This window comes from Setaria italica, chromosome III (assembly GCF_000263155.2).
Source record: "Setaria italica strain Yugu1 chromosome III, Setaria_italica_v2.0, whole genome shotgun sequence".
Lineage (NCBI taxonomy): Eukaryota > Viridiplantae > Streptophyta > Magnoliopsida > Poales > Poaceae > Setaria > Setaria italica.
In genome coordinates this window covers 4,067,153-4,080,406 of record NC_028452.1, presented here as the reverse complement: position 1 = coordinate 4,080,406, position 13,254 = coordinate 4,067,153, and the positions used below count along the sequence as shown (strand labels likewise).

Below are 13,254 nucleotides of genomic sequence, written 5' to 3'. Positions count from 1 at the left end.
GCGATGGCACACGCCGCCCAACCACCAGGCCAGTGTGCTGCCCAACCAAATGGTGGGACCTCACCATTTGGATTGCCCGCGATGGCACACGCCGCCCAACCAACAGGCCAGTGTGCCTCTACAGCTACGCCACTGGCCACTATACCATCACCGCACCTCCTGCCATGCTAGAGCGCACAATGTATACACACCATTGACAAGTGCAAGAACTGTGTGGGGAAGGAGCTGGCATTCGTGTGTGTGCATGTGTAGGGGGAGGGGGCGTTCATCTTGTGATGGCTCCGCATATGTTCCTATAAAATTTGCAAACCGTTATATATGACACCCCATGACACCATAGGTGAAGGAGGAGGAGAAGGGTGACTGAGCGTCGATGTTAAAGTGGAGGACGACAGTGTTATTGTTGAACATTGGGTGTCATCTCTAGGGTAAATCTTGAAACGAGGGGAGTACTTGGGCAAAGCTGCACGAGACTGGTCATACCTCTGGATAGGTTTGGTAACATACCTTCTTCTAACTTGTGCAAAAATTAAAGGCAGATGAATAGTATTATTTACTGGTTGTTAGTTACTTTGTTGATGCTTTGTACCTGAGGATGCTCTGGACTGGGCTGTCCCACGCAACACAACGGGCAACAGTCAAAAAGTACAGTGGTCAGCAAAAAGTATAGCGGTTTATTATGGTTAGCGTCAGGAAGAAGCTTCATTCACACACAGTCGTAATTTCACAATTGCCACTCTATGCAGCGTCTCTGATATGAAAGTACTGGGAGTGCTGCTTTTCAAGAAGGGAACCATATGGCCATGCATGCATGCATGCAGCAAACAGGATCACATTTGTTACTTTTCTGTCTAAGAATATGTGGTGACTAGTTACAAAACATTCCAATAAACAACTTCTGATTATTTTTCGCCCATATACGTACGCTAATATGTGAGAGATATGATAATGAAATATTTTCTTAATATTTCTCTAACATGTCTTCTAGAGAACCTCTCTAAGATGATATACAGTTATACCCTACCTAATATCGAGTTCCGGTGTCACCATACCTGGTTAGCTTTATATATGAGCAAAGCTAGGACGGCATGCATCCCGCCTTAACTTATTCGTGGTCATTTTTCACAAATCTTATGTACTCTCATTTTACCAACAAAAATAGCTTCGAACAGATGAATTATAGGGCAAAAGTTTGACCACCCGCATTTTAAAATGCTAAATATTTTCAAGCATAACGAGCATGCTACAACTTATGACAGGTATGTATCGTGCAATCAACCTTACTATTACCATTTACCAATGATGAAAGGTTCCTTTTGTAGCCTCCACCTTACTACTCGATCACTAGATGTTGCTAGGAAAATAGGTAAAATATAGATTTTTTAAATGCAAATAACCTAACAATCAATTTTGTAGATTCAATAATTTTCGACAATAATAGTCATGGATCCGATTTTCGTCTAAATTACTCACCTCAACAGTTATGAAAAATGACATAAACTGTCCCCTGCCCTTAAATATGTATAAATTATCCATCTCCATCATTATAAAATAATGTAAAGTAATTTCCAAATTTGCATCTAAATTATCTACATCTACTATTACGGAAAATAAACATAAGGAACCCTCCTAATCTGCTTTAAACCTCTTACATTATTAAAGATAACATAAAGTAAGCCCTAAGCTTATTCTTAAATTACCCAATTTCATTATTAAAAAATCTCGAACTACCCCTATATGTCCTGATTACCCATGCATCTCACTATTAATGTATAAAAATACATGGAGACAAACACATACATGTAAGCAAGGAGCGATGGGCTTGTCAATTTCCTTAATGACCCACACACCATGATAGTGGCAATTTATGTTAATTATAGTAACACATTAAGAATTTACTTAGATAATTTTATTATATTTTGACGAAAATGTTATATTATGTCTTTATTGATAGTTGAATTTTGAGGTCATCATTTTAAGCCAAAATATATGGCTACGCTCATTGTTCCATGATAAAAGAAACTTGAAATTTCGAGCACCTTGATGTTGGGTGAAACGCCTATTTGCAGTAACTAATATGCTAAAAAAAACTAAGATGCTAGGGTTTAAATTTAACATAGGGGGGGATAACTTTTTCAAATTAGCGGATGGCTCTGGCCGGTGGGCGGTGGTAATGAACTGATGTCCCAATTGTGGGACTAAGCTGGTGGGGGTTTGAACCCCGTCCCGCACCCGTGGCCTCCGAACTCCGATGTAGGTTGCTCCGTGGGGAGGTGCCGTTAATTTTTTTTTCCTTACAAGTTGCAAGAGGCATGATCGAAATTGGAAAGCCAAAATACAGAATTATGAAGTCACAGTATATACGGGCTGCAACAAAAGCTGACATTGCTCAAGCTAAGGTTTAACTTAGCATATGTCAAGAACACACATATTCGGTACAAAATGGAAATTATGAATTGGGATGAAAAAACTTATAGAGTAACTGGTAACAAAACTCTATCACATCTAGATGAATTTTACATAATTTCTGAATGGTATTATGTTAGAAAATAAACAAAAGAGGGAGCAAATATAAACACTTTGTATTGGTTGTGAGCCCAAATTTATTTAATAATAACTTCTAATAGTTATGTTGCATTGGAAATGTTTACGTCTCTTAAAATACTAGCATGTGCATAAGAGCATGCATGAGTTGATGGACTAGTTTGGATAGGTGAGGGTTGACCACATATCTAATTCATAGCCCCATTTTAATTAGAGTGATTGTTAATACAAGGATCAGAAGCTGGAAACATTAGTTTTCTGATCCCTGTATCAACAATCACTTAATGAGTAGTAAAATTGCCGATCAAGTCTTTTCGCAAATAAAAAGATGCAGGAAATACAGAGACAAGTAGTAAGCAAATAATGCAGCTACAAAACTGCAGTGTGGCTTTGTAATATGTAGTTGGGCTTGATATACATCTAATGGTATATAGTCCTGGGCCTCATTGTAGTTCTGATCAGACTATAGTATGCTCATGACAAGATGCCACTCGACAGGGCATGTGCACACTTGAAGCTCTGCTACTGCTAGCCTCTGCACCAGGTGCATGCAACGTGTGCCATTCCATTATTTTTCTCTGTTTCATGTTGACTCTCGAAGCGAGAGCTAAGCAATCAGATGAATCTTTTCGATTGATCCATAATGTAGGGTAGTGCATTATATTTGAAATGATATGTTACCAAAACATGGCTTAGATTGGCAATTTACTACATATATAACCGGAACCAAACATGTCTGATGTGTGCTCTCTTGAGAGGGCGCATGCACGGGAACAGTCGCCCAGGCTGCAGGCAGGCACAGATAGGACGATCCATCATGTAGACATTCATGCCACTGATGATCGATGTCTGTGTTGCTGCTGCAGCCTAGATCGATCTTTAAATCACTGGTGAGCTAGCACACCTGTTGTTGATTGTGCATCATTGGAAAGCGAGATGGCGATGATTGCTTCAAAGGTAGAGAAAGGTGCGGTGACCGATCTTCAGTGAATTGGCGCGAGGTCGTAGCAGAAGACATGCTCGATCGATCGATTGGACCGCTGCAGCTGATTGCATTGCGTTGGGTTGGGTTGCATTGCTTCTCTGGTCCCCTAGCTAGAGGAACGGAAAAGGGGGACACACGCACGCTTGCCTTGCCATATGCTTCTATTATATATGTGCATGCACACTGTGTAGCTCATCGATCTATAGTCAATGGCCACCTGCCTCTGGGTACACATCCGAGCTCCATGCATTTGTAATATGCATATGGTGCATTGTTTAAAATAGCGGGCTATAGCAGTTTTTGGCAATTGCCTCTACAATATTGTTATACTATATAGCGGGCTATAGCGGCGTTATAGTGGAATGTAGCGGAGCTATAGCGGCTGAAAAGAGCTCTCCGCTAAATGTCATAGTCCGCTATTTACAACATTGATATGGTGTGAGTGTGTAGAAAAAGGAGGTCTCATCCCAAAGTGATTAAGTTAATCAACGGTGGATGAACTTGGCCAACTCAATTTGTGTGGATCGGAGAGGAATACGATCTTTAACCATCTTATGAATGCGAAATGTAAAGATTTCAGAGTGCAACGAGTCCGCAAATCAATGCGCAGTGCATAAGATCAAAGGATGAGGCTTCATTGTGGATTGTGGCAAGAGCAAAGCACCCGCATCTTTTCTTCGGCACTCGGGGTGGTAATGGATCATGGCTCTCATGCACTCTTCACAATCCAACTCAGTCCTATTTAATTTAGCTCAAAATTATATAGTATTATGACTCGATCCTTATTGAGCTCGATCCTTAAATTTGCTAGATTAAATTAGAGGGCCCTTTACCACCCCTAGCGTGATCTTCCCCTTTTGTGCAATCTTTTATTATTGTTTGAGTTTTTTTTCGTTGTTGGCCGGACCAGGATTGGGATTTTGTTATGTGAAAACTTTTGGTCCCTAGTGAAAAAGCTGAAATTTGGACTAAATAGTATATATTTTGATTAATAGACTGAAATTTCTGCAAACAATCGAGGTCCATCTATGTGTTTTTTCAAAGGAGAAGTCTCATAAAATAAATAAGGCTAGCAAGTGGCCATTAGTTGGTTTAGTTTATAGAAAGGATGATAATTAGCTGTAGATAATATATACTCCTATATATGTAGTCCTACTGTGTCGAAAAGGAAGATCCGTGGTGGTGGTGCTTTCAAGTTCATGGATCACGTGTGCATATACTTTAAATAAAACTTTAATTTGACACGACACACATGGCCGGGGTCCATCACTGGTTTTGCATTCATCTGATTCAGGTGAATACTCCGCCAAGTCAGCTTACGGTGCACATTTGCAAGGGTCAGTACACTTTGAGCCATGGGAACACATGTGGAAATCACGGGGAAATGCCAAATTTTTTCTTTGGCTTTGCAACTCACAATCGCTGCTGCACAGACATGTACAGTTCCTCTTGTTTAGGCAATTTTTTCTTTTCCTTCTGTTGCGGGGCTATTCCGATGCCCCAATCTGTCCATTAAAATTTGGCACCTCTTGTGCCTGTAATTGCTCTCCTTCTTATTAATTAACACCGAGAATCATTCATGATCTTTCAAAAAAAAAGACATGGTGTTTAGTGACTTGGTGGTTGGAGATTAGTGGTATGGTCGATTTGAGCATTCCCGTGTCAAAGAAGCTCACCTTTACAAGGATAAGCAACCCTCACATGTGTATATATGCTTCGAAAAAAACCCCGAACAAATGACGCAAGACGCCCATAGGCCCGGCCCATCAGTATAGGCATCAGCCCATGTGGGCTCTTGAACGAAGGTAAACCAATTATTGGCTTCATCCATCTGCTCTCCCTACTCACTCGGACACTGACCTGGTGGGCCCCATAGCCCTATCGGCTACCACTCGTTAGTGTACACTATATGGTCGATCAAAAATGAAGCAAATAAAGCTGCGGTGCACCAAACCGGATGATGACGTCCATCATCGCTCGCTCCCGCACCAGCCGGCGTAGTTCTAATAGCGCACGCGAGAGTGTTGCTAGATCTGGGTTTCACACATACACACTATGACATCAACCAGCTTGATTGAGGGCCCACCCACCCAACCTTCTTGTTGCTGCCGGCCAGAGCCAGGGGCGCTGGCACTGGACGGCGACTCCGCCTCTTCCTCGGCCGCCTTCTTGCAGTCGTCCAGCTTCCGGCACACAGCTCTCAACTTCATCTCGATTGCTTGCTTGCTTTCTGGTACAACAGCTTGTGTCATGGCTGGTCAAGTTCCAACTTCAACACCGAGCTAAATTACCTGCATAACAACAAATAGATAGAGAAAGGTAAAGTTAACAACCAGCATTGATTACTAAGCCACTCATGTTCGGTTCATATTCTGAGGTCAGATTTCAGGGCCAAGATGATATAAAGGAGAACACTGCTAACTGCAAATTACCTGCTACAACAGCTTGTACTCTATGGATGTTCGAGTTCAACATGAAGCCAAATTCAAAGAGAAAGAAAATGTTACCAACCAGTACTGACAGGTAATAAGCCCTTCATGTTCAGTTCATATTCTGCATTCAGATTTCATGGCCAAGCTGATACAAAGGAGAACCATGCCAACTGAAATATCATATCACAGAAAACTGATAATTCAGATCACAACAAACTGACAGAAAACTGATGTACAAGATGACTACGAATTGGCAATTTGGCAGAAAACTGGTGAACAAGAAACTGAAAACATGCTTCCTTGGCACTACTACTTCTTGTACTTCCTTCAAGAACCTAAAAGGAGATGTAATAATCAAAGATAACAGTGGTTAACTCTTTATGCCACTGAGCGTCGACACGTAGGTCACGCTGCCCGTGATTCGGTACCCTCGATCCGAGTCGGGCACAGGAACAGGTGACAAATGAAGCTAACGGAGAGGTCATTTCATTTACCAAATCAACAAAAACTTGACAAGGGATTTCATAGGTCCATTCCAATTAACAACTCATGCACACTGAATGCCACAACTAGGGGGGAGGATCAAACACATCTCGTCCGCAATGTAAATTGTAATTGCCCCTGAGGTCCTGACTCGTTCCACAACCAAGCAGGCAGATTGCATGAACACCAAGACTCAAGAGGAAACAACACGAAAAAAACAACACAAAATGCACGAGAAACTGCAAAGAGAGCATAGAAAAGAGAGAAAGATACAAGGCACGAGATGTTCCATATCGTATCAGCCTCTGCTTTAAAATTGTAAATTGAAGCCCATGGCGTGCAGCTGCCCGATCCGGGCACACACTCACCATTCCGGCCAGATCCAGTCCTCGATGGCAGTGGAGAGGGAGATCAAGGCGCATGGGTCCTGCGGGGAGGGTGGACTCGTTTGGATGAGCGCCAATATGAGCCAGGCTAAAATTTAGCGGTTGGCTGTAGATTCAGCGGTGTTTGGACTTTGACTATGATTTGGCAGGCTTAGCCTCACGTAGTTCATTTTTGTGCATTTTGGATGGCCAAATCGGGGCGGCCGAATCGGCCGCCGAATTTTGGCCGCGCCGCCGCTTTGGCAGGGTTAGCGTGCGGCAGAATCCAAACGTCCCCTTACGACAAGGAAGGATGGCGGGTGCCCAAGAGGCTGTGGTGGAGATGCAACGCGGCAGCTGGGGAACAGTGCAGGACTACCAAAATGTGGGAGCGGCGCAGCGAGGCGTGGCCGGAGAGAGCCGCGGGTGGACGGCGCAACGAGGCTAGAGCAAGCTGCGGGAAGGAAAGAGATGAGAAAAGAAAATAGCGCAGCAGGCAACACAGAGGAAAGAGACGATGAAAGAGCGGCGCAAGAACCAAGGTAAAGAAAGGAAAGGGAGAAAAAACATGCATCGAAAAAAAAGGAAAAATGATATTTTTTAGCAAGGCTTATTATTGGTAAGCAAGTGGTGGTATTCAACTCAGAAAATTCAGTATAATCGGAAATCGGGCAACCAGAGCCAGCGTCGGACAAACCATCGGAGCAATTGGTACAACGGAAAAATCAGAAAAAAAGTTCAAGTGCATCGAATGATCCGATGGCATGTATTTTACATGCATTGGAGCAATTCATAGAGAAGACGAAGATAACCCTTAGGCACCGGATGATCTGATGGTCAGTAGTTTGAGGCGTCAGACGAAACATTTACATTGCGAAGTTCCAAAGAGGTTTTGGCCAGAAGTCCTTCAGCACCGGATGTTTCAATGGTACTATCAGATGAAGCGTCGGATGAATTTTTGATGTGTCAGTGAGAAATTTGGGCGCGGAAAGTCAACAGCTAGTTGCACCGGATGTTCCGATGCTACCAAAATGACACCATTGGAACATCCGATGGTACACTTTAACTAGCCGTTGGAGCAATAGCTCTTTGATGCCTTGGGATATTTATACGCCCTCCACTCATCCATTTGCAGTTGCTGGAGTGTGCAGAAATCTATTGGAGATCAAGACTCATCAAGAATACATTCAAGCCACCAAAAGTACTTAAGTGATTTATCAAAGGCTTAGCACAAACTTAGAAGAGTGATTAGTGCTAGGATAGGCCTACAGAAAGAGGGAGTGCAAGGTGTGCCTACCTTGTGACCGGTTCTAGAAGTAAACCACAATTGTACAAGGTGTGCCGATGCCTTGGATCCTTGGTGGCTCGCTAGTAAGTCTTCCAACATCAGGCTTAGTGTGGAGTAGCGTCGACGACCATGTGCGGGGGACGTGGAGACTCCCTTCCTTCCTGGAGAAGCTCCTTAGTGGAGACGGCAACAAGGTGACCGGGAAACTTGGTGCGAGCCTTAGTGGCCAAGCCTTTGTGGCAAGTCAAGGGGTGTCCCGGAAGAGATTTGGTGACCGGGAAGTAATACTCTTGTGTGAGTGCTTCAACAACATGGACTAGTGGTGGCTTAATGCCTACCGATACCATATGATAAATCATCGTGTCAAGAGTTTGTTTCCTCTCATCCTCACTTCTTACGTTTCACATTACTTTCTAGAGTAATATCTTGATAGGGTTGGCTCTAGGTTGCAAAACTTATTTTGGGATGAGGATTTCACACTAGATCAACCATAGATGCACATTTAGATAGCATGATATAGTTTATATTTTGATGCAAAATTAGTGAAAGTCATAGGCTAAGGTTTTAAGTTACCTAATTCATCCCTCCCCTAAGGACTGATTCCTTAACACTAGTAGAAGAAGCCGACGGCAAGGGTCGGCCGCTGCCGCCGCGGGGAGCTGGAGAGAGGGCGGCCGGGGGATCAGTCGCCACGATTTGGGCTTAACGCCGGCATGTGGCCGCGCACCGGACGACGTCGGCCACATCCGTGAACTGGGCGAAGACGGCGAAGAGCGCGTCGTCCGGGAGACGAGTGCCGTCGCCGATACTCCGGGAACATTTGCGAGAAAGCCAGCTTCAGCTGTATGCCACCGAGGAACGGCGTTGGAGTCGTTGCGGCGGCGGCATCTCCATCGTGGTTTCCCTTGCGGTTGGGTGGGATCATGTGGACGTGTCGTATGTGATCGGAGTGCGACCGATTTAAGGCAGCAGACTCGCCTGCTGGAGCGGGCGGATGGTCACCTTTCCAAATTTGAATTTCGTTTCCAAAAACAAATTGTATGTTGAGATGATCATAAGAATTTTCCTTATATAGAATTAGTGGACCTGATTAGAAATAGAGAAGGTAAATTAGCTACTTCAACTTCGTAATTCTTGTATATCGTTATTCGTAGATCAGCATCTCTATTTCTTGTTGCCATGATATGCATCTAACTCCGCGCTAAAACTTCCAAGAGTAAAACGTACAACCAGCCGAAGCAAGTGTCATCTAACTCCCCAAACTCCCAAAATACACATCCAGCTTGCTAAACTTACTAATTGGTTCACGTGAGATCTAAATCACCTATACCCGCATTAAACCACCTGCATGGCACTAACATGTGGGTCCCACTCGTTAGATCCATCATCTCCTCTCTTCCAAGGTTTTAAATAGCAGGTTATAGGGTTTAGCGGTGATCTTTTGTAAAAGCTATAAGAACTATAGTGGGCTATAGGTATAGCCGGTTATAGGGGAAGCTAAACCAATTAGGTGAAACTTTTTTGATGATGTGGCAGTGTATTAATGAAGACAAAGGTGAAATAGGTTCATGAGGATGAAACCCTGTGTCCACTATTCCTTAGATAGCTTGTGTCTTGCATGTAACCTAGGAAATAACAAGAGATGAAACTATGCATTGAGGGGAGGTGTTTCATCATAGTTTCAAATTTTTTAGATGATGTGTCACTCTAGATAATCATAACCATTAAACTCCCACTAAGAATGGCCTAATAAAGCTATTCTCAATGGGAGTTTTGCCATGTCAGGGTTTTTGACAGTGGCAAAGAGTTAATGAAGAAAGAGATGAAATGAGTTTCATGATAATGAAATCATGTATACACTCTTTCCAACACACTTTGTGTCTTACATTTAGCTTAGGAAACAACAATGAATGAAACAATGCATTGTATGAAACTATTTCAACCATAAATTAAATGTTCTCTTGCTTATTTAGCATTTTGGAAACATAAACATGAAATCCGTCATTGAGAATGGCGTAATAGCAAGTGGTGGATGATAAGAGTAATGGACTAACGGTTGCATACTAAAGTTCTGATAATTTTTTTTAAAAAAAGTATACCATGACAATGATACAATATGTGTACACATTAGTGGTCAAAGTGTTCTGAAAGGGTTTGACCGCGTCAGCGTTCTAAAGCGACGCCTGTTGTTCGTCGGAAAAGATATGCACTGGATGGATAGATGGATATCTAGGTGCCGATGCGTGATGGAGAACAAGTTGCTGTGCCTGTGCTAGGTAGCTCTTGGAGTTCAGCAGCTAGCACGTCGTTGTGCAACAAAATGGACAGGGCTATGCATTGATACTCTCTCTCTCTCTCTCTCTCTCTCTCTCTCTCTCTCTCTCTCTCTCTCTCTCTCTCTCTCTCTCTCTCTCTTCCCGACACCTAAAATCTAGGCCTTTAGATTGAAAAAGGAATGGTTGAGATCAACGTTCTCTCTTCCCTAGCTTCTTCCCACATGCCGCCTTATCCACCCGATCGCCGCTGCCCTCCAGGCTGGCACCGGCAAGCCCTCCGCCATCTCTGAAGCGACCTCACCCCTCCCTCTTTCTTCCCCAACGCCACCGTACGTGGCGTGGCCACTCTCCCACTAACCGTCGTCGGTGCTTGCTCGCGGGCCACTTCCATCGACTAGTTGTCCAGCACCAACCGCTATGAGCTGGTCCTTCCGCCACCACCACCACCACCACCACCACCACCGTTGAACCTGCTGCTACACAGGTCCTTCCTCTAAGCCCGCAAGAGGCAGGTAAAAGTCTCACCGGAGCTAGAGACGAAGGAAGAGAGAGAAGAAAAGTATTACGAAGAAGTATGCATTCCCAAACGGACCAGCAACAACTGAGATAGCCTGCTGCGTCTGTGCGCCATGCTCAATCGCTCATTGTCAACAGTAGTAGCCACTTCACACATGTAGAGGCCACACATAAGAATATGCTATATAGTTGGTGAATGCATTGCAAGCATCCGCATTATTGAATCCAAATATGGGTATTGTACAACACTTTGATGGTGATTATTGCGATTGACAAAACGGCCGTACACTTATATAAAACTAGCTGTGGTGGTTCAAGATGACTTTCTCGTACTCGCCGGCATGAGATGAAGCAGCCGCGGCGCCGCTGACCGGGAAGAAGAAGGGGTAGGTCTCGTAGCGCGCCATGCAACTGCTGTAGAGCACGCGGCACCCGCGGCGGAACTGGCAGTAGTTGGGCAGCTCCGCCACGGCCTGCGCCACGCACAGCCCGCAGTCGGCGGCGGTGATGTCCCTGGTGCACCACCCGAGGCCGTAGATGGTCGTCGCCGACCCGAACCTGGCCGTCTCCCTGACCAGCCCGCCGCTCGCGGCGTCCCCTGCCTCCGCCGCCACCCGCGCCATGAGCTTCCTCTCGGCGCGGTCGAACGCGGCGGGGTCGCTGGCGTTCATGGTGTTGATGAGGATGAGCGTGTACCCGGTGTCCGGCAGGCCGAGGAAGTCGGCGTCGGTGTAGCGGAGGAAGCAGTAGTCGTACCAGAGCCGCACGTCCGCCTGGCCCCGGCACGAGGAGGCCGCCTGCTTCGCCGCCGCGGAGATGCAGAGCGCGCAGTCGGAGGCCGGGATGTCGCCGCGGCACTGCGCGAGGCCCCAGATGGCGGAGCTGCCGCTGCCGGCGGTGGCCGTGGCGTAATAGGCGGCGGAGGCGCGCGGGACGAGCGCCGCGAGCACCTGGCTGATGCTCGCCTGCGTCTGCGCGCCCGTGAAGTTCTTGGCGCAGTACGTGCCCACCGGATCCACGGCCGAGCTCAGTTGCGGAGCAGCCGCGGTGGCGGCGATGAGCACCAGCAACACAAGCACCGGCGAGGACGCCATTGATTGGCTTGTTTGTGGATGTCGTCTTCTTCCTGCTGTCAGCCGGCTTGTTTTGCTTGCATGCAGAATCATATATAGGGGCCGTGCGTTGATAAATTATGCAGACGAGCGATTGGCGCCAAGACATACGCAGCCAGCCATGGTTGACCGGATATATTGCTGGCGCGCAGAATGGTCTTGGATGGGCGAATGGGCGATGGGTCCAGTAGTGCAGTGAAGACGACGGAGCTTGGCTTTGTGCAGACCGCGGCACATGACATGATGCAGTGCAGATCGGAGCACTTGATAATGTCAACTATACTAGCTTCTAGAGCAGGAAGACGAGTCGCTTGCCCTGCAGCATGGGTAGATGGAAGCTTTCTGACCACGGAAGAGACGCCAACGCAGAGCATTGGCGGCGCCCATGCATATGCAGCGACGACTCCTATTCCAATATGTCCTGCAGCATCGTCGTCTATCTGCATCCGTGTTGTTCGATTCTTTGACAGATCCCAACCGAGATTTTGCTTTTGAACTCTTCACAACCAACAGCATATGGCAGGTCATTTGTTATCTCAATAAAATTATCGATGAAATATGCACATTCTCGTGCCGTTCGTAAAAGAAAAAAGATCTCCATAAAATTAATTTGACCACATGAATGGAGGTCGATGACCTGTTCTGCTTCCTATGTGCCATGGCACTTGGCACGCTCAAAGCTCCATGCATAACCCAGAATTAGTCACCGGCAAGCTTAATGCCTTAGTGTACAATCTTTTGATCTTTCTACTGAACATACGGCGGCAGCCGGCAGGTGGTGGTGTGCGCTACTGGTCGTACGATCTAGATACATGAGCTAACATGAACACAAACTCATACGTGTCAAAAAGCTAGGCTTAGCTTGCTTATCTTAAGCAATCACCAGACTAGAATTAACAACACATGCATGTCCAACCTTGTGCATCACCATGTTGAATTGTGCCCATACGTAAACCGTAGATCTCTCTACATCTAACATTAATTCTAGCAAAGTAACAAGTACTCCATGGTGAGCAACAAATAAGGATGGTGACCCAAATGGGCTTTGTCAATTTGTGAGTCGGTGCAGCTTTTGTTGACCGGACCAGGACTACACTAGGCAGCAGCCTGATTCGAGGTTGACACTTGACACTGAAGGCCATAGACGAGCGGGGAATCACAAATCCCAGCTCTGACCAATACAAGTTGGCTAGCTTATTAGGTTAGGTCCACAGGGCACTCAGGGGCTCGATCGCTCAGGCAGTGGATGCGGA

General features: G+C 45.6%; 1 protein-coding gene across 1 annotated transcript; it reads right to left on the bottom strand.

Moving 5' to 3' along the window:
* Window positions 1–11,047: 11,047 nt before the first annotated feature.
* LOC101768493 (cysteine-rich repeat secretory protein 55) lies at window positions 11,048–12,180 on the bottom strand. The gene has a single exon (XM_004960453.3). It carries the CDS (start codon window positions 12,053–12,055, stop codon window positions 11,189–11,191), a length of 867 nt encoding a protein of 288 aa, XP_004960510.1. The 5' UTR covers window positions 12,056–12,180; the 3' UTR covers window positions 11,048–11,188.
* Between the last annotated feature and the right edge of the window lie 1,074 nt (window positions 12,181–13,254).

Excerpts from the sequence above, each read along its gene's own strand:
- LOC101768493 (XM_004960453.3), bottom strand. The coding sequence starts at position 12,055 with ATGATTCTGCATGCAAGCAAAACAAGCCGGCTGACAGCAGGAAGAAGA.